Genomic DNA, 21,058 nt, shown 5'->3' on the forward strand with positions numbered 1-21,058 from the left:
GACTCAAAACTACACTGTTGGCTGGGCTTATGGCATATGCAGCCATGTCCACTCCTAAAACGGTCTTGGGAACTACCCTCTTAAAACAAAAGGAAAATATGGACAATGGATAACAGCTCACAAAAAGCAAAAGCACAACTGAGGAATAGTGGCTCATCACTGTGAGACAGAAAGCCTATTCAAGACCAAGAGGAGAGTAAAAATGTACTTAGAAATTCACCATTGTCCAGCCATAGGCAGTGAGTTTTTGTCCTTGCCTATTGCCGAATTCCCTACTGCCACCCCCTGGGCCTGGGCAGATAAGACTCACAATGGCTTCTGAGGGCACCACGTGAACCACCATCTCAGAACGCAGACCACTGAGCACTTTCAGACCCTAAACGCCAATGCTCAGCCCTTCCCACTCTGCCACTGCTCTGCTGCCTTTCCCCAAGCTTGATAAGAACAAAGAGGGGTGTTTGGTAAAAGAAAGAAAAAGCAAAATGTTCTGCTTGAGTCAATATTGTCCCTCTCCAAATGTGGTATGTCCCCAAGTTCTTTCCACACTTTCTTCAGGACGGGGCGGTGCCTGTCCCTTACACATGGATCCCATTTCTAAGTCCACTCCTCTGGCCTTGCCTATTGTCTCCGGTCTCTGAAGCAGGGGGGAGGGAGAGTGGGGGGTACCTAGACTTTTCACATGCTAACCTGCACGTAAATTTGTAAATGGAAGACTGGGTGTATCCTGGGCATTTCTAAAATTTATTTGACACACTGTATTTTTGTGGGGGTAGCTGTGGGCCACCAGGTCCCTCAGGAACACGCTTTGGGAAATAACATCCTAGACCTAACCCAGCTGGTGCTCAGGACACTGCAAACAGCTGCTTCCTTCTGCCTCCTGCACAGATGATGAAACCCACGTAGCCGGAAAGGGCCTGATGAAAAGGAAGGAGTTCCTTAAACTCTCCAAAGGAAGAAGACGTTTAAAGAAGTTTGGTCTAGAAAATCAGAGGACCCGACTGATGTGAACAGCACAGCAGTCTGTGGGAATAAAGGCAGATGGGAGCTTGGGAGCCGCAATGATCTGGCCGGGATGGATTCAGCTGTGGGGCTAAGAGAAAGAAAACCGTTTCCCCCAAATTTCTTGTCTTCCATCTTCTCCCCGGATTGATCTTCTCCTCCTCCCCAGTTTCACTTGTTTCTTACTTTTACTTGTTCACCAGAGGAGCAGAAATAATCTTTTATTATTGGATGTGCTTTTTTTTTTTTTAAGAGAGAGAGAAAGAGAGCACACAAATGGGAAGGAGGGACAGAGAGAGAGAAGCAGACTCCCTGCTAAGCAGAGAGCCTGATTCGGGGCTTGACCCCAGGACACTGAGATCATGACCTGAGCTGACGGCAGAGGCTTAACCCACTGAGCCACCCAGGCACCCCTGGATGTGCTTGTTCGGTAATGCTAGGCTTCTCAGCACTCAATTCACTTCTAATTCTGGAAGACCCCCCCTTCTGGCGTCCTCCTATCTGCACTGCTCATCTGCTGCCTCGTCAGAACTTCTCACACTTCGTGGTGCCTGTGAATCACCGTCAAGGAAACATTCCCAAGAATAGGGGTGGGGGCTGCATTATTCCAGAAGCTGATGAATACCCTGGTCCCCCATGGCCCATAAAGAAAGCCAGGAGGTTGCTGGAACACCAGTATGCCACATAGAGAACTGCAAAGGCGGGCACACGCACACAGGGGCCCTCTCTCTGTCACAAATATCTTGAAACTGGTAGTTCTCAAACTTGATTATGCATGAGAATCAGCTGGAGGGCTTGTAAAGACACAGACTATTTTTCTCATTCAGAAGGTCTGGGGTGCAGCTGAGAAAACACATTTTTTAACATGTTCCCAGATGCTGCTGATGCTGCTGGATCAGATACTTTGAGAACCCTGGCTGTAAGCAATTGGACAGATCAAGTAGCTAGATGGAACACAGAGTGGGTTTTTTTCTAACTGTGTGCACGTCCATGTTCCATGTTCATGCGGACGGACAGACTCTGGATCCAGGTGGATTTCATCTGCAGCCGCCTGGCCTTGCCAAGGCCTTGCCAGGATGCCTGTTTTGAAGCAATTAACACACCCCTCGCTTCAGTGCAATCTATTGCCTAGTGATACTGGCATCATCACCATTAGCAGCATCCACCAGGGAATGCGAATGGGATTCTGGAGCTCCCTGCGGAAAAGCGCTCTTCCTTTCGGAAAATAGAAGCCACTCTTCTTTCTCCCCTCAGCTCGTAAGGAAGACAGCTTTACTCTAACGTTTACAGGGAGCATTCCAATGTGGAAGAGTCAGAGGCTTTTAAACATTGGGAACCAGAAGTATAGAACTTAATCATTCATTAGGCAAATTGTATTAATTTTCTTAAAAACAAAACAAAAAACAAAAAGAAAACCCAAGTATACTGATACTAGCTATTTTTCATGGGTTTCCTGAAAGATCAAAATAGGAAAACATTATTCTAGACGAAGACAAACTGTACACTTTTGGATGACAAGTGCACAAATTTACTGTGCAGGGTTTTTCAAGTTTTCGCATCTTATTTTATCCCCTGGAAAAAAACTTTGCAATTATTAGTGGAAACAGAGGTTAAATAACCGGGTATCATTCCACTGTATCACTGAATGGACATTTTCTGGACGTTTTCTTTTCCATCTGTATTTCTGATGTTTTCCATTTCAGACACTTACACTAATCAGTCCAGAAAGGTTTCCTGAAATGCTGTTGAAATCTCTCATCTTTGTATCCCTGCGCTGATCTGCCTAAACAAGTTCTCTGGACTAGATGTCAGGCTGGGCTGTTGGGCTGTATTGAGGCCTGGGTTCAGCCTGCTCAGCATCAGGAGTCCTAGGAGAGCTGGCCCTGGAGACCTAAAGTCCAGGACGGACACCCAAGTGGAACGCTGTAGGGCCCAGGATCTTCTGACGCCTATTTCTGAGAACTGCCAGACATTAAGAGTGTGGCGATGCCGGTCCAGAGTATAGAGAGAGATTTTTGTTGACGATTAGTTGACCCTGAGGATGGTTTTGCCTATTGACTGCATTCCTTCTCCTGCTACAGGGAGGCGACAGAAACAGAAGCCCGTGGACACAAGGGCTGTTGTGCAGAGTCCCAAACAGTCCCTGAATACTCTTATTGTTAAGGACCAGAGCAAAGGTACCTAACACCTAGGACTGAGGTTTAGTAGCCAATTACCGGCCAAATGGGAACTCCGGTGAAGGTAACGGAGCCCCAGGTGCAATCCACAAAGTTGACTAGGTAGTAGAAATGTTTCAACATAAACCCTGAGGGGATATGGTTGGAAACTAAAGTTTTCCTCCCCTGTGAGCGCGTATTCCAAACAGGAACCGCTGGGAGCATCTTGTTTTTGTTTTTTTAAGACTTAGTCATTTATCTGAGAGAGAGAGAGCACATGTGCGCACGAGCGGGAGGAGAGGCAGAAGGAGAAACAGGCTTGCTGCTGAGCAGGGAGCCCTATGTGCGGCTTGATCCCAGGCCCCTGGGATCATAACCTGAGCCGAAGGCAGACGCTTAACCTACTGAGCCACCCCAGGCACCCCTGCTGGGAGTATCTTGAGCTCTTTCTGGTTCTCACATGATGGGCTACTGAGACTACTTTTTAACACACGGCAGTGTTGCCTGGGAACTCTTTCTAGCAAATGACATTTTAGAAGTCTCTAAAACCACCACTGTCATTCAGTATCACAGTGAAAACACAACAGTTCAAAACACCCACTGCATGGTTATGAAATAGCCCAACCTTTATCACCTTCCAGGAAGCTGACGTCCTCAATTTCCCATGTCGGGGTGGACTTAGGATCTGGGAGAATCGGTCCCAGGCATGACCAGAAAGGAGGCAGGGAGTTCAGGGGACTTGGGGTCAAGAAGACCCAAGTTAACATCCTGACTCTGACGTTTACGGATGCAAATTATAGAAACGCTTTAAGCCTCAGTTTCTTTTTCTGAAAGAAGGGATAGTAATACTTATCTTACAGGTTGTTATAAGGAGTAAATGAAGTACTATACAGAAAGTACCTGGCACAGTGCCCGGCCCAGAGAGAAACTTATTCAACAATAGCTGTTGTTAACATTAAAGGGTAGGGGTGGGGTAAGTTGGTGAAAAGAGTGCAGAAATGGATAAAAGAGAGGCAGAACTGTCTAGAACCGGCAAATCTATGAAGACAGAAAGTAGGTTAACGGTTGTGAGGGAGGAGGGGAACTAGGAGTAACTGCTAATGGGCACAGGGTTTCTTTTTGGGAGTGATGAAAATGTTCTGGAGGGTGCCTGGGTGGCTCAGTTAGTTAAGCGACTGCCTTTGGCTCAGGTCATGATCCCGGAGTCCAGGGATTGAGTCTCGCATCAGGCTCCCAGCTCCACGAGGAGTCTGCTTCTCCCTCTGACCTTCTCCCTTCTCATGCTCTCTCTTACTATCTCTCTCTCAAATGGATAAATAAAATCTTTTAAAAAAAATGTTCTGGAATTAGCAGTGGTTTGCACAACCTTAGAAGTATACTAAAAACCAACAAAATGTACACTATGGAATTGTGAATTTTGTGGCACATGAATTACATCTCAAAAAAATACCCCCCCCCCACAGGTAACTCATACGCTTCATATCTGGAAAATCTAGTTACCTGGAACAACCCATTCCTGACCAGGCTGGCTAACAGAGGTGTGCCAGCAGGGGGATAGGATGGGAAGAACCCTGAACTAGAAGCCAGGAGGCTTCATATTTATAGCATCTGAGACCAACCAGGCTGATTCCTCCCTTGAAAGAAAGGGAGACCGTGGCCCAGAAAGCTGAAAAGATTGTCCCCAGGTGGCTGAGGTGAGGCTAGGCTCCAGGGTTCAGTAACTCAACAGAGTTCCTCAAGCGTATTCAGCCCTTACAGGCAGGAAGACGTGAGGGTTAATGGAGGTCGACGGCTGCTTTTCCTCAGTAATTGTGTGGGGAGGGCAGAGCTCTTGTCTGGAATGGCAGCTGGCATTCTGTGTTCCTGTTTATTGCAGTTTATCTCAAGCAGTCATTTCCATTCACCTTTTAAAAAAAACATGAGGCGCAGCTGTGGCTTCACTTTAAATATTGTTCCTTCCAGCCTTTTAATTTTTTCACAGGCTCCTCCCTAATCTTTCACCATAATTGGATGCACAACACTAGAGACAGCACCTCGGAGAAACAAAGCGAGCAAGCCGGCTTTTCCATCCTCTGACCACACACGGCTGTCCGGCAGCTCCTTCTCCTGCAAGGAGCAGCCTGGGAACAGATCTGCGTCCTGTGTTTGCTCTGCTCGGGGACCAAGTGGCGGCCAGCCTTCTGCAGGATTCTATGTTAAATTCTCCTCATTTCCTTTCTCGGTTTCCCTCAGTGTAAGCTGGATCTTGCTGGGGTCCTGACACATCAGAGGAGGCACGTTTCCCAGGTCCACACTGGATCCGAACGTTCTTCTGGGCAGCGTCAATCCCATGTCAGCTTATTTGTTGGTGTGTCTCCCCACGTGGACGGTAAGCTCCTCGAGGCAAAGCCTGGTCTCCCTTCTGCGAGCCTGGCCCCATGCACAAAGTCAGGGTCATGGAGGGGCTCTCAGGAGTGATGGATGAGGAATCAGGACGTGGGTCCCATGCTGCCTGCCACCGTGGTCCTGAGGACAATCAGCTGTGTGGGTCTTTACCGGAAGGTCAGAGGTTGCTCAGAGCAAAGCAGGACAATAATGGATTGAACATACACACCTGAGATTCGGCCACAGTGTGGCCTTTCCTCCCTATATACTAAGATCTGTTTTACTACTATGACTGAATAAACCGGAGGTCCTTAATGAAACATCTCTCTTACCATCAGGACCTTCCCCCGAGGAATAGGAACAGATGTATATTCTTTTCCTTCCTTCGCCGAGGTGGAATCTAATTTTAGTCATCAGAAAGTGACCTTTCCCCCAAAGGCTGTTTGCCTGACTTTAAAACAACCTTGTAAAATAATCCCTAGACACATGTGGCATTTATTAGTGTGACTGGTATAGGAAATAATATCGTACCTAGCAAGGCAGGGGCAAACCAATCTTCGGACTGTTTTTGACAACTGACCTCAAAGTGACAGGAGGTAAAAGAAGAAATGATTAAAACTTTTATATTTATAAACACTTTATTTTAAAAATATCTATTTGTGTATAGATTTTATGTACACAAAATATATATTTACAGTAGCGTATATGTATAATTAATGAATAGGATAGAGATATGATATCAGAGGTCTGGGTTCAAAAACATTTTACTGATGGATCCAAGGTCAAAAAAGCCTGCACACCACTGCTTTATGGCATTTAATTGAGTTTTCTACTTAGCTGAACAGCAAAAACATTAGAGAGAAAAATGTAGATAAGATGTGAATTAGGAAAAGTGATTTTTTTATATTAGGTTCTCTAATTCTTTTTATTTTAAAGAAAGCACATGTTGCCCTGATTCACCAGAAGTTCATGATGAAATTAACAATTTTTTTTTTAAAGCATAATGAAGCCTTCAGAATAACCAACACATACATGAGTTTGAAAGTCCTTGGCTTAGGAAAAGTATACTTAAAAAGCTGAAATGAGAAGAGAACGGGTCTCATGTTTAGAAAAATACAGACTGATCTGTGTATCCTACACATCTAGTAGGTTTCATCTCGTGGTCCTTCGCACTCCCCCGTTACATACTGTTTCTCCTGAAATCACAGGTGGCATTCTCCTGCCTTAGCTAGATAAGGCACTACACAATGCAGCTCTGTTTTGTTGCGGGCGATGTTTTATAGCCGCTTGAGCCTCACATGTTTGTCATTTTGGTCAGTGCTGTATCAGGTTGCCGGCATATCATCGCTTGCTCATTCCAGGCATGTGGGCTCTCTCAGTTTCCAAGGAAGGAAAAACGACAGTGGCCATTACTGCCCAGTAAAAAGTCATTACTGTCATTACTGCAGTAGCCACGGGATGTCTTTCATTTTTCCTAAGTGCAAACTGACCTATGCTTTTCTACCTGAGAAACGGTTTGAGTGTGACCCGTCCTTTGGCACTGGAAGAATGCGGGCTGAGAACTGCGCGCTTGTCTTCAGGGCCGGGTAAGTGACCCACTCTGATGGCTGAGTGTCCTATGCCTCTTTTGCATATGCGCTTCTGGCAGGAGGGGACAGCTGAGAGGTGTCAGTTTCAGTATTCAGCACACTTATCGCCTTGGGCCCTCGTTCCCTTCTTGGGGAGAAAAATGCATAGGGCAACATAGCAGGTTATTTAAACCTCTTTTACACATGTAAGTTTTGGGTTCTGGAGAAACGAGCATCAACTATTGTGAACTGCTCTAAGAGATAAAGTACATACTTAAAACATCCCCCGCACTCAAACACAACTTAGTGCATAAGATACAGAATGCCATATGTTATGTTATTATACTTAAGAAACTAACATGATAGAACTTTCAATATCTTATTCTGGGGGAAAAATGTTAATGACATATTCGATCAAACTGAAAATTGAGCAGCTAGTTTTGCTGCTCAAGGAGGTGGTGTTACCTAGTATTTACCTCTGAAGGAAAAGAGGTTTTATTTTCCAGGTCGATGATGGAAGGACTCTTATTCTTCACACTGTGACATGTTGTGACCTACACTTGACTTGTGGAAAAAAAGGGGGAAAGGATGTAGTGTGGTTTAGCCTTCTGTGGACAGAAAAGCATATACTTGTAGTTTAATTTTATGACCTCACCCGTATAACTAAAGCTATTTTTACTTGGGCCTGTTATTTCTGACAATTACCAGATAAGACATTCCAAAAATATATTTACTGTCTTTCAAAAGAAAAAGCTAGCAAAGTATTAGCAGACACTACATCAATGTTTCAAAACCCCACCCTTCTCTTGGTAAAACTATATTTTCTATTGTTAAAAAAAGTCACTTAAAAGACAAATTAAACATTATAGTAATTATTTACTGTGGGTAAACTATCAACATACATCAAAAAATTTTAAAATCCTTCTTTTACATAAAAAGACTGCCTAGCAACTAAATGCATGATAAGAGTTTTTTCAACTCCAGAATAACAACATGTATATTCCAGTTACTGTTGTAATATATTAATGAATACAAGCTGGGAAAAGCAGAAAGAAGAGCCCTCCCAACTTAATGCCTCTACTTCTGTGCATTTAGCTTTCCTGAATATATTATGGCAATGGCTACTGAGTGTGGAATTTGGCCACTCCTCAAGGGTGTTCTTTCTCCCAGTTAGAAAAATGGTCCGATTGTTTACAAACAAAAGAGCTCCCCCCCCTTACCTTTTTATAATTCCCCTCCATATCCAATGGGGATTCTTGACCGATGATGTCATCCATTCCATCACTGTCCAAATTCATCCTCTAACTCTTGAGAATTTCACTTAAGTGATAACCTCCCATGAATTCTGCTAGGCTGCTGTGCCAACGGCCCAGTACCCTGGTTATTGCTCATGCTGACGTGGAGAGCCAGCTAAGAGCCTGTGCCTGGTGGTTGTGCATATCCTTGCCCCTGCTCTGGCCCACGGACACCGCCCTGCCCGGCCTCCCTGCTCTGTCCTGAGCTCTGGCACGGGGGCAGCTGCTGGTTCTGAGGTTCTCTCTGTCTCGACAATGTGTTGAATGTCCAGCCTTCCCACAGTCTACTCTCCCCTTCCCCTGAGGGATCCCGCCTAGATCCCTCTCCACAGCACCTTTCCTCCTCCTCCCAATCAAGGGAAAGCGGATTCAACGCCCCCACTCCTCAGTTCAGGGCTGAGTGTGGATTGGAGCCCTGCGAGGAAACCAGCCACCTTATTCTGACCCAGGGTAGTGTGAGGGATAAAAATAGACGCAAAACCCGGCCTCCCAGACTTCAGTAGTGACTTAAAAGCCGGGTATCCCATGACAAAATGAAAACAGTATAATTTAAAGGCTAACCTGAAGACACATGCTTGCTCCCCACCCCCGTTTGTCCTATAACCAATCATTTTAAAATCAGATGTGAAAACCTCATCTTCTGGTAGTGGCCCAGCACAAGGATAAAATTTATTTCCAACTCAGAGAAGGAACCCTCTGCTTCAGGATCAGCGCTTTGTTCTATCCATATAGGCAAGAGAAAAAGATCCATCAACTTTTCTTTAAAATCCAGTCAGTGGGGAAAAAAAAACTCCAGCCACTGGCGGGCTTTTACACAAAAGAAAACGCTTCCTTTCTGCTGCTCTCTTTACCCTTTTCCCATGGCTTTTGGTTTTTTACTGGCTTTACATACAGAGAAGGAAAAGGCCCACAGCTGGAGGATGTTTTCTCGTAACAGACAAACAGAAGTGCAAACATGAGCACACACTCATCATTATCAATTTACTACTACCATAAGCTAAAGATACACACACTATTTATTTTTGAAAAATGTTACTGTTTGCAGGAGAAAACGGGCCAAAGAAGAATTCAAAGGCCAAGCCCCCGTTTAACAAACCATCTTATACTCTGACATGCTTGGACAGAAAACAGCAAATGTCCTACTCAATTCATTTTCCAATAGGAATTCCTGACCAAGCTCAGTGCTGTTAAGACCAGAGCTCTAAAGTAAAAATGCCGTTCAAGATGGCCTTGACACGCTCACGTTCAGTTGTCTCTTTCTCTCCGCGAGTTAAAAAACAAAACAAAACAAAACAAAACAAAAAAGCATTTCAATTTGTGGAAGGCTTGTGGCATAAATGTGTCTTTATGCGGTTTACTGCAGTCCTCCGTCGATAAGGCAAATACCGTCCTGCGCAGTCCCTGACTCAAATCCAAATCCTGCCTTTCGCCCACCCTTATCTCCCCACTCTGTTCCCGAGAGAATTGGGCGATGACAAGTTGTTATCACAGAAGCCAGACTTGCTTCTGGCGGGGCTTCTTCCCAGCAGAGATCTCCCTCATCTTACTCTCCTCCAGACCCCAGCGCCCTCACTCTACACAAGGGTCCTACTACGTGCATACACGACACCTTCTCGGCCTGGGAGGCAACGCTGGCCACCAAGAGTGGCTCCACCGTGGATGTTCCCATCATGGAAGAATTCTCCAAAGCCTTAGCTTTGGGTCAAAATGTTTTACTTTTTTACTATCAAATCCTGCCCAAGGAGGTTAGTGAAAGTGAAGGAAGCAGCGTCCTATTATCTGACATATGTTAACATAGTAACGATAGCCGCCCTTTGCAGAGGGGTCGCTGTGGGCCATGCACTTCAAAGGTGCCTCTTAACTTATGTCTTTAGTCCTCATGGTAACCCTTTGGAGTAAATATTATTATCAACTGCATGGTGAGGTTTGGGAACTTGCCCAAGGCGAGGCAGCGGGCCAGTGGTCAGGCCAGAATTGAGACCTGGGGCCTCCGCTGCTGAGGCTCACAATCTACACGCGCAAGCTAGACCACCATCCCCTGGTTGCCTCAGTAAGAAACAGCCGCACACAATACAATAATCGAGCCTAGCTCTTACACATCAGGGCTTAGTACAGAGAGAATTCTGGCAGCACACAGAATCTCATGGACGGGAACGCACATATGGAACACCCAGCCTCGATCACCACTATCCCCTGATGATTAGGCTTCAAGAAATGAAATAAAACCTCCTTCACTGATGGTCATGACCTAACATGCTGGAGAGTGAATTTTCTTTTCTCGTCAGCCACGGTGTTTTTAGCGCCCTGTGGTTTCTTTCCAACAGCTGTTATGGTTGCAAGCTTCTTCTCTAAAGGGGCAGGGATTTTGGCTTATCCGTCTTCCTTTCCCCACAGCATCATGACAACGCCTTACACACATTAGGTGGACAGTGAAGGCTGTTGAATGAATACATGAAGAGAGGAGAAATGTACATGTTACCTAGAATGTTGCCTCTAAATGCTCCACAGTAGGAAACATTAATAGTTGATATTAGTGCTTTTCAACTGAACTCTTCTGTGGAAATCATGTATGTTCAGAAGGTAAAAATGGGTCTGGATGGGTTGAAGGGGAGGAGCTACCACAATTTTCAGGAATTTCAATCTCTTACCTAGTTAGCATCCTACTCCACCTATCTATTTATGATCAAGACTTAACACGGATGAAATCATAAACATCTAGAGATTTACAAGACTGAGTAAAATACACAAAACTGTAAGCCTAATTGCTAACATCTTTTTACTTTAATTTTAACTGGGTGGGTTTATATATATAGTTAAAATGACTGAACTCTCACTATTAACTATATATATTCAAATTAATATATATACACTAATAATATATTGACCACATACATACATATATATGTATACACACATACACTATTAATATATTATCTCTTGGAGAAGGGCACCTCAAAATCCAAGACGGAAATTTCCCAGCAACAAGGATTAATACTAAGAAAGTACTAAAGACCATTCCCTTCCTCTAACCCCAATGCTTTTTATTGTCATAAGTGGTTCTCTAATAAGTACTACAAAGAGACAAGTGATAGAACATCTCCCCAAAACACGGATGCAAGAGCTTGTAGGGCGGTGCCCAGTGGAGAATTTCCTTTGTTCCTCCCCCTAAAGGAGTGCTCAGCACATAAACAGGTTCATAGCTTAGGTCCTTTCCAGAAGGAGCTATACCACTGTATATACCTCAAGTATATATTGTATATATCTCAAGTGGTATATATATATGTATGTGTACATATATATACAAGATACACTGCTTGAGATACATAATATCTCAAGATGGCACAAGGAGACTGATCTCTGATGTTTTCAAGAGTTTTGCTATTCAAAATGTGTCCTTCTGACCACAGCATTTGTATCACTGGGAGCTTACTGGAAATGCAAGCCCTCAGGCCCCACCCTAGACTTACTGAATCAGAAATTTCATTTTTAAGAGAGTCTAAGAATTTTGAATACTCCTTACATTTCAGAAGCACAGCTTTAGACCTTGAGAAAAAATTCATTATAAGCTATTATCCTTCTATTTTGGACCATACTGCCAGGCATGGCGGCAAGACCCTGACTTTAGCTGCTTGGGATCAATGCTGTAATTGATTTCACTTCCAAGAGGTCCAAATGAGTAGAGAAAAGGGGAAAACAAACAAAAGACCCCCTTGGAAGACTTGAGCGCAGTATAATGTTTGGTGGTTTTGCAGTAGCTACGCAAACAAAGGGAGAACAGCTCTTCATGTCCTTCCTACAGATAATTTGCTCTGGTTCTTTCCTCCACTGCTGACCTCTCTAAAACGAACTACGCTGACATAGCACAGGCCCAGATGCTACCACTGTCCCTTGGAAAATGTACACATAGCCCCTCACAGTCCCTGAGCTTGACAGGGCCTCTTCTTACCCCTGCCCTGAAATTTAGGGACTAGAACGGAGAGCTTCAGTTTCCTGTCAAGACCATAATCTGAACCATGAGACGCACTGGTCATGTGAGCTAATGCTTTTAAAATGATCATTACCGGCCAGTGGTGAAAATGATCGACTCTGAAAACACTGACCGCATTACTGGGAAATCACTTATGCATTGTCAAAAGATTTTCCTGTTCATAGATGGAAACTGTAGTTCATCCTGATTAACCCTTCAGCAGTTCACTCCTTCCCTTCAGGCTTAACATTCAAATTCCATGTGCTATACAAACTGATGGCTGATTTATAATCTCTTTCCAAATAAACCATTTTTTTTTCTTCTGTGCAAAGTTTACCTAAATTTGCTTTGCTTTTCCATTTAAGTAGCTAGATAACCTATTAAAACATGCAGGTAACTTAATTAATTAATTAACTATAGAGAGAGAGCACGTGTGCAAACAGGAGGAGGGGCAGAGGGAGACGGAGAACCTCTAGCCGACTTTCCACTGAGTGTGGAGTCCAACCTGGGGCTCAGTCTCATGACTCTGAGATCACGACCTGAGCCAAAATCATGAGTGAGGCGCTGAACAGACTGAGCCACCCAGGCGCCCACACGGGCAATTTTTCCCCCCACAGGCAATTTTTAAATAGACTTTCTGGTGCAGGCTAAAAAAATTAAAATAATGGCACTGGGAGAGTAGGGTGGAGGATGTGGAAGTGTTGGCAATAGGCAGAGTACCAGATGTTTACCCATATCAAAAAGATTGAGGACCCCAGACGTAAATCTTCTTGCCCAGCTGGACACCTGAGGATAAGAAACACAACTGCAGTCACTTTGATGGCTGCAGCACCGCTTCCAAGTGGGACCGGTACTAATGCCCTCAGTATGTTTCTCTGTGTTCCTAGCACTCTTGCCCCATTAATGGGCACTTACGTCAACTGCCACAACCTCTTTGATGTTTGCTTCTGAATTCAAGTACTTTTGTTCAAGTACTCACTATTTCAGGAAGCTTGGTCATTCCTGATGCTTCTATATACTGCACGGGGAGTAGCATCAAGATTTCAAATTTTCCCTTAGTGTAGAGGACATAAATAAATAATGGGTCTATGGCCACAACACCCTGAATGCACCTGATCTCATCTGATCTCAGAAGCTAAGCAGGGTCGGACTTGGTTGGTACCTGGATGGGAGACTACTTGGGAATACCAGATGCTGTAGGCTTGGGGCACCTGGGTGGCTCCGTGGGTTGGGCTTCTGCCTTCAGCTCAGGTCATGGTCCCAGGGTCCTGGGATCGAGCCCCACATTTGGCTCCTTGCTCACTGGGGAGTATGCTTCTCCCTCTCCCTCTGTGTGTTCTCTCTCTCTCAAATAAATAAATAAATAAATCTCTAAAAAAATAAATAATAGGATATGGCTCACTTGGGATATGTCTCTCTTAACGTTGAGCGTCTGCACGTGAAATTGTGATTAGTTACCCAAGATTGTGTGTGTGTGTGTGTGTGTGTGTGTGTGTATGCAAGTGAATGTGGGGTCTCTACTCTCCAGAAATCATCCATGCACTGGTATTTACCATAGAGATATTCCTATTTCCTTCCCATTCCTCATCGTACCCCCTTTCCAAGAGTAAATACCAGATCTTCATCTTGAAAATGTGTTGCATATTTATTTCTTAAAATTACTTGATGTCTGAATCATGATGTTTGAAGCCCCAAGTGCTACTTTAAATAGGAATGATGTGTTGTACTAAATTTCTATTTCAGATCAGGCCCATAATGAAACCCTGTTGAAATGATTTTTTTTTTTTCATCTGCACACTTACCACTGTTTTCCTTTTGTGGTAAAACATATAAATTAGATTTTCAGATATCTTGGCTAAAAACAAGTGTAGATGAATTTACATTCAGAATTATTTTCTTAATTAAATTAAGGTGATATATATGTTACCTCCTCCTCAGAAAAATACAATTACACATCAACCAGGGAAAATAATGAAGATGAAGTATTCCTCAACACTACTGCCTATAGGAAACACTTTTTCCAATTAAAAAAAAATCTATAGACTAAGACAGAGAGTTGTTTCATTGAAATTATATTTAAAATCCTGTATGGTCGGGGCGCCTGGGTGGCTCAGTGGGTTAAGCCGCTGCCTTCGGCTCAGGTCATGATCCCAGGTCCTGGGTTCAAGCCCCACATCGGGCTTTCTGCTCAACGGGGAGCCTGCTTCCTCCTCTCTCTCTGCCTGCCTCTCTGCCTACTTGTGATTTCTCTCTGTCAAATAAATAAATAAAATCTTAAAAAAAAAAAAAAATCCTGTATGGTGCTCAGGTGTCTCAGTTAGTTAAGTGTCTGCCTTTGGCTCAGGTCATGATCCCAGGGTCCTGGGATAGAGCCCCACATCAGGCTCCTTCCTCAGTGGACAGCCCACTTCTCCCTCTCCCTCTGCCTGCCACTCCCCCTGTTTGTGAGCTCTCTCTTTCAATAAATAAATAAAATCTTAAAAAAAAAAAAAGCTTGGATCAAATAGTGCACTATGCTTTCAAATTCCCTTTTCTATTAGGTCAATATATTTTTCTTCCTGGCTATGGATGAAACAAGGCTTAAACTGGGCAGAATCTTAAATGAACTCAAATTTGATATCTTGTTTTCTCATTCACAGGAAGAAGGGATTGGGAAATGAGCTCTCACTTGGCCTGATGTCAATAGGGATAGAATATATTTCCTTTCCCTTGTTAACTATTAAGTAACCCACTAGAATCTTGGCAAGTTTAGTAGTTTCTCCAGCAAGAATTTAAAAAATATCTTGATGTACTACTTAAATTTATATACTCCCTAATTTTCTTGTTTGAGATCAATACAGGGCATCTTTTATCTTCTGTGCTGGATATGACACTTCAGTTGCACTGAAATGTTTCACCCAAGAAAAACTGCATGTTTCAGGAGGAAGGAAAACTACTGCTCTGTACAGTAAAAAGATTCATTGAAATTTTGCAAACTCTGATACATTAAGAAAGGCAGCTTGGAGATGAGCACTTGCCTCAACCGACCACAGGTATTTTGAAAAAGTGCTTGGGGATAGACCACGAAGTTCACCTTGGGAAAATTCTCTGGGTAAAGGAGAAATAGGTACACAGGTATGTTTTTTTTAAAAAAATATTTTATTTTAATTAATTTATTTGACAGAGAGAGACACGGAGGGAGAGGGAACACGAGCAGGAGGAGGGGGGTGAGGGAGAAGCAGACTCCCACTGAGCAGGGAGCCTGATGTGGGACTCGATTCCAGGACCCTGGGATCATGACCTGAGCTGAAGGCAGATGCTTTACCAACTGGGCCACCTGGCGCCCCAGAGGTATGTTCTTAATGCATTGTGTCTGGGAAGGCTGGGATGGCTGTCTCTCTCTTTTTTTTTAATTCTCTGCACTACATCCCCGTTTCTGGCACATGGGATGTTTGAACTGCTGGCAACTGTCTGAGAGGTCCACAAGCCAGATACAATGAGTGCCGTGGTCAACTTCACCACTTCACCCTGTTACACAGATCTGAGCTTCCCTCTAGGGTTATGATGGGCGATCCTGATCCTGGGGACTCAGAACAGCACCTGATGTGGAAAATCCAATTCAATCCAACAGACATTTATTGAACACACACTCCACGTAGGGAAGTAAAAGAAGGTCCTTCTTTTCAAGAAGCCTGTTGTTTGATGGGGGAGACAGACTCATGTCATGAGTTGTAAATGGGTTCTGCTGGAAACAAAAACAAAGTGCACCAAGAAGGAGAAATTGTGAGTGCAGGAAGAAAAGGGAAGGTTTCTTGGAGAAGGTGGCATGGGAGCCTTAAAAGCTGCATCACCCTGCAATAAGGGAGAAGCAGGTGGTGTGTGGGCGGGAGCCCTTCTAGGCTCAGGTACCACAGCAAAGCAAAGACCTGATGGCAATATGGGGGCGGAAGCGTAGGGAGTAGGGGAACAAGTGCTTCTGCCCGGGGTTCAGATCAGAGTTAGCCCTTGAATGCCACGCAGAGGGGTCGGGATTATAGCCTGAGGAAAATGGGGGAACATTAAAGATTTCTACTGTGCTTCCTCAAGACCAGGTGTGTGTTCGAAGAAGTGCCTCTTTATGTCCCCAAGGGAGGAAAGAGATGAGGGTCATTCACATGCCATTTTCCCTTTTTTTTTCTTTCAAGTCTCCATTCCCCCAGTAGCTAAGAATGTGAGGGTGTGATCTATATCTGAGGTCATAGGGGTATTTAAGCGATGGAGAGAAAGGGATGAAAGCATGTCATTGTTTTTATATACACACTAACCCCAAAACCAACTGCAGGGAAAGAGGAGAAAATATTTGGTAGCTTTTAAGCAAAATGGACCCTCTGACCCATACTTGTGCTTTCAAGTTAACAATATTTCAAAGCTTGCTCTCAGAGACCATTTAGAAGAATCTGGCCTCTTGAAGGCTGCCAGGTCTGAAGCTGTGGGCAAGGTTCTTTCCTGAAGAGACTGGCTTCCTCCCAAGACTGGAAAATGGAGGTCGATAGCTCTATCTTTTAACACGGCTACAACCGAAAATGACAACACATGCCTCAGTAACTTCTCAGCTAATGTAAATCCTGTGAGGGAGAAGTACATGAAGATGTTGACAACGTGAGAACCGTTCAAAACGAAACAACCATAAAAAATCCTGCCTGAGAATTTCTCTCGGAGCATCCCTCCTTGGGTTAACTTGTTCAAAGCCCTGTGATTCCAAACACTTCAAGCAGCGGTTTTAAAGCCCTCAGTAGCGATAAAACTCTTTTTCTCAAAATTATCATCTACTTGGAAGAGAAGTAAATCGATTATACATCCATACAGTGGCAACATGTGATTGGGAAATGAAGCAATGCAAAGTTTCCCCGGCTGCTTTACAATCTTCGCTGAGACCCTCATGTGCATCAGAGAAGGCAGCTCTTAATTCATGGTAACTGATTTATTCCTGCAGAAAGGTAGCCTCTGGCAGGAACAAGGCCAGGATGTTAACTAGGGAAAATCCCATTTCATAGATGAGAAAACTAATAAGAAACAAAGGGATATTCTGGCCCGCAGACAATGAAAACAGTGCAGGCTAATGGTGTACGTGTGTTGCGTGGGTGGGGAGGAAGGATAGAGTAAGACTGAAAGTCATCCCAGTGATCAAAATATAAGAAACCACGATGCCATAGTATGTTTACAATGCCGTTTTTCTTAGTCACTTTTATACATAGTAGGCTTATCCATCCGTATTACCCAAGGGTTTGTCCTAAGCTCTGGGAAAGCAGATGGATATAAATATAAACATCCCTGCCCTCATGGAGCTTACATGCGAGGGAGACAGAAAAGAGACAAATATGTAAAACATGTCTCTGAGAGATGGTGATGAATGCCAGGTATAAAAGCAAATTAGGGAAGTGTCATGGAGACCCTGGGCTAGAAACAGGGAGTTGGAAATTGACATAGTTAAGTCACAGAAGGCCTTCCCAAGAAGGTGATGTTTCAGCAAAGACCTGAAGGAAGTGAGAGACTTACTGACAGGAAAAATACAGGATGCCAAGTTGAATGTGAATTTCAGATAAACGGAGAATGATTTTTTAGTATAAACTTACTCCAAATACTGCAGATTATTTGCTAATCTGGCAACCCTACATGGGAGTACCTGGGGGAAGCATACAGCGCAGAAAGGACAGCAAGTTCAAGGCCAGGCCGGCACAGTGGGACAGGAGTGAAAGGAAAGGGGAATGTGGAAAGTCCCAGAGGCATCAGAGGCAAGTTGACGCAAGGCCCTTAGGGTCAGGGGCCTTATTCTGAGGAGAATTTTGAGACGAGTGACATGTTTTGACTTAGGTTTTAATAGACCATTCTGGATACTGTGTTGAAAATTAGACTACAGTAGGGGACAGGGGGAGAGTTAGAGCAGGACCAGTTAGGAGGCCATTATGCTCTGATGATGATGATGATATTAATAATAATATATGCCTAGGCATAGGCACCAAAATGAGCATATAATTTTGGGGAATGTTCCCCGGAGTTCCATTCATGGACTCTCCATTAAGAAACCTTGGTATACATTTATGGAAGAAATAAATAAAGAAATTCTACTTACTAAAAATGCTACCCTAAGGAATCTGCCTTAATCACTGCATTTTCATCCTTAAAAACAAATAAATAAGCTTTCATCCAAAAATGGGCAAGTTTCTGAAAAACATCCTACTGTTGAAATAACCAGTGATGATGACAACATCAAACCAAGGACTTAGAGAAAATGCCCGTTCTGAATCCAAACATGTGTGGTGCCAGGTGGGTTCTAAACCTAAGGTTTCTAAGCAGATTAAGACTTGGCTTCACGGTTAATGTTTTTACTGATTTATGAATAAAGGGAGGGTGTTTCAAACATAGACACGAAGGTAGTTCTACTCTAAAACCTCAGGGAGCTACAGAATCGATTGACCATTATTATCTGCCTAATACACTTAATTTTACTGTGAAAATAAGCAATAAATATTTCAAAACTATTAAACACACAATGACAGTGTTATATGTCGTAGTTCATGTAAAATAAAATCAATTTGTCCCCTTTCAGAAGCAGTTGGCTAACAAAATCCCTTTTCCTCAGATGAAATTGCTGATCTCTGGCCAATTTTTGACCTATTAGACCAGTGATTTCATGACCAACTTAATGAAAAGGTATAGGGAATAATCTTATACTGGTTTGCCTTTCAAAAGTTAAGTTCTATAGCTTCTCTGAAAAGAGAGAAAATAATGACTTTAATTTTATAGTAATTTAGTCCCCTGGAGCCATGCCATAAATAGGTTAGGCTCTCCACAGATGTTTGACATACCCCATTCTCAATCTCTGGACTGCGTGTAAGTGAAGTTTTGGTTTTTCCTCAGCATCTTCCCTTTCTCATGGGAAGAATTCCTGTGAAGCACAAGTCTCAATGTTAGGATCTACAGACCTAGATGTACTATGAAATGAAAATACAGTAAAACAAGCCTGAAATTACAAAACTGCCATCATGAAGCAGAGAGAAAAGTGAGTGGATAAATATATTTTATAGGCACACTTTACTTAGCTGAGAAACTACTGCCTTGAGTCTTGTGCAATGTAGACTCTGCCTGCATACATTTACCTCTGGGAAATCTGACCTAATGAGAAACACCTGCTTGTCTCAGGTAACCCACCTCCCACAAGGAAGAGGCATTGTTAAGTTAAAAAACTGGTCAGTTGAGTAATCCCCCAATGGTACCCATCCTGGACTTGGATTAGCCATGCCTGCTGCTGCAAAGAGCAATTACTCAGAACATTCTCGTTGTCTGCTTACAACGAGGACACTTTCAATGTTGCCTCAACAGTCCAAGTTGCAGGAAGGAGTTATTATTAATACTCTAGAACGGGTCTTTGAGATTGTCTGTTTAATTCAAAACTCCACATAGCAAATTAGTACAAAGACAAATATGTAATCCTAAAAAATTTTCCATGTGGAGTTTTTATGCGTGTCAGCACCTTAATTCTTATTTACACATGCTAGTAAAAACAAGTTTGAAAAGACGTACAAGTGCAACTTCAAACATCAAGTGCATGCTGGCCCATTTTTGAAAATTTCTCAGATCATCAATTACGCTTATTTACATAACTCCCTTAGAGACAGTCCTAAAAACCGGACGTGAAACCACTCATCTCCTAGGCAGTGAGCAAAAATCGTATTTTGCCATGTTACCCGAGTGAATTCGGTCCAGCTTTTCCCCCTCCCCAAGCCCTTTAAATTCAATTACAGTTTACAGCAGTTCCTCTTATTTGCACAGGCAGAGAACGTGCAAAGCGCAGATCACCTCAGTGGATTTCACAATATGCTTCAAGGGCCAAGGAAGCAGTGTTTTCTGCCCCATTACTCCCCAGAAAACCTAATTACAATTCAGATACTGTATGCGAGGAAGGCCAGGAGTGGAGGATGGCAAAATCCCTTGAAAATCCGGAAAGAGGCAACCTGCTGCTCTGGAAAAGGAAGGCCTCCTCTCCCGAAAGGATTCCAGCCTCGCAATCAGGCTTGAAATCTTACCTGATACGAACAGTTCTCCTGATGTACCATCTCAGTGCATCCTAGGGCCCAGACCCCAAAGCAGCACGGCTCCGCGAGGCTGCGGAGGCAAGGCGCGGAGCATCCACCGGCGGCGAGAACGCCCTGGGAAGGCAGGGGCTCCCCGCGGATTAAAATGGATGCTGTTTCGCTGAGCAACCTGCGCAGTGGCACTGCCTGTGCCGGGAAGCGCGCAGCGAGCCGAGCCGCTCTCCTCGGAAACCAGCAGTGAGGCTCGCAAACATGGAGCTAGGACCGGGCTGGGGGAGGGGGCGCGCTCATCGCTGGCACAATCAGCCAATTATATTATAGGCACAAAGAAAAGGATCAGTCTGGGGCTGGTGTGACCTTCTGGTGCTTTATGAAGGCAGCTAACTGATGTGGAAACATTCTAGTCCTCATTAAAGGGAAAAAGGCCAGCGAGGGAGAGGGAGAGAGACAGACACAAATCAATGTTGCCAGTGAACGTTTCTAACCTCCGGCATCATCCCGCCAGCCCGCAGATGCTGCTGGCATGGCGCTTGTGAAAAAGAGGCCTCAAGGATCGTTTCAGAACTTCTGACATGCGAAAGGGGAGGCAATCCATTCTGAAATAGGGACATTGAAGGGACGATTCCCGTGTTGAGTGTTTGTCAACTTCATAACTAAA

The 21,058-nt window shown here is 43.9% G+C and overlaps 1 protein-coding gene across 2 annotated transcripts in view; it reads right to left on the reverse strand.

The window, feature by feature from the left end:
- LOC111148260 (schwannomin-interacting protein 1) overlaps positions 1 to 20,572 on the reverse strand; it is a 52,657-nt gene extending 32,085 nt beyond the window's left edge. The window contains exon 1 of one of the 2 annotated variants that reach the window (XM_022504730.1): positions 20,392 to 20,572. In XM_022504730.1, coding sequence (XP_022360438.1) covers positions 20,392 to 20,421 — 30 coding nt within the window. In that variant the 5' untranslated portion in view covers positions 20,422 to 20,572. Of the gene's footprint in view, positions 1 to 8,307; positions 8,502 to 20,391 lie in introns of those variants that run through there. The other variant, XM_022504722.1, reaches the window with a different exon arrangement.
- Positions 20,573 to 21,058: the final 486 nt, after the last annotated feature.

This window comes from Enhydra lutris, unplaced genomic scaffold (genome assembly GCF_002288905.1).
Source record: "Enhydra lutris kenyoni isolate GAN:26980312 unplaced genomic scaffold, ASM228890v2 scaffoldscaffold2, whole genome shotgun sequence".
NCBI classification, from domain to species: domain Eukaryota; kingdom Metazoa; phylum Chordata; class Mammalia; order Carnivora; family Mustelidae; genus Enhydra; species Enhydra lutris.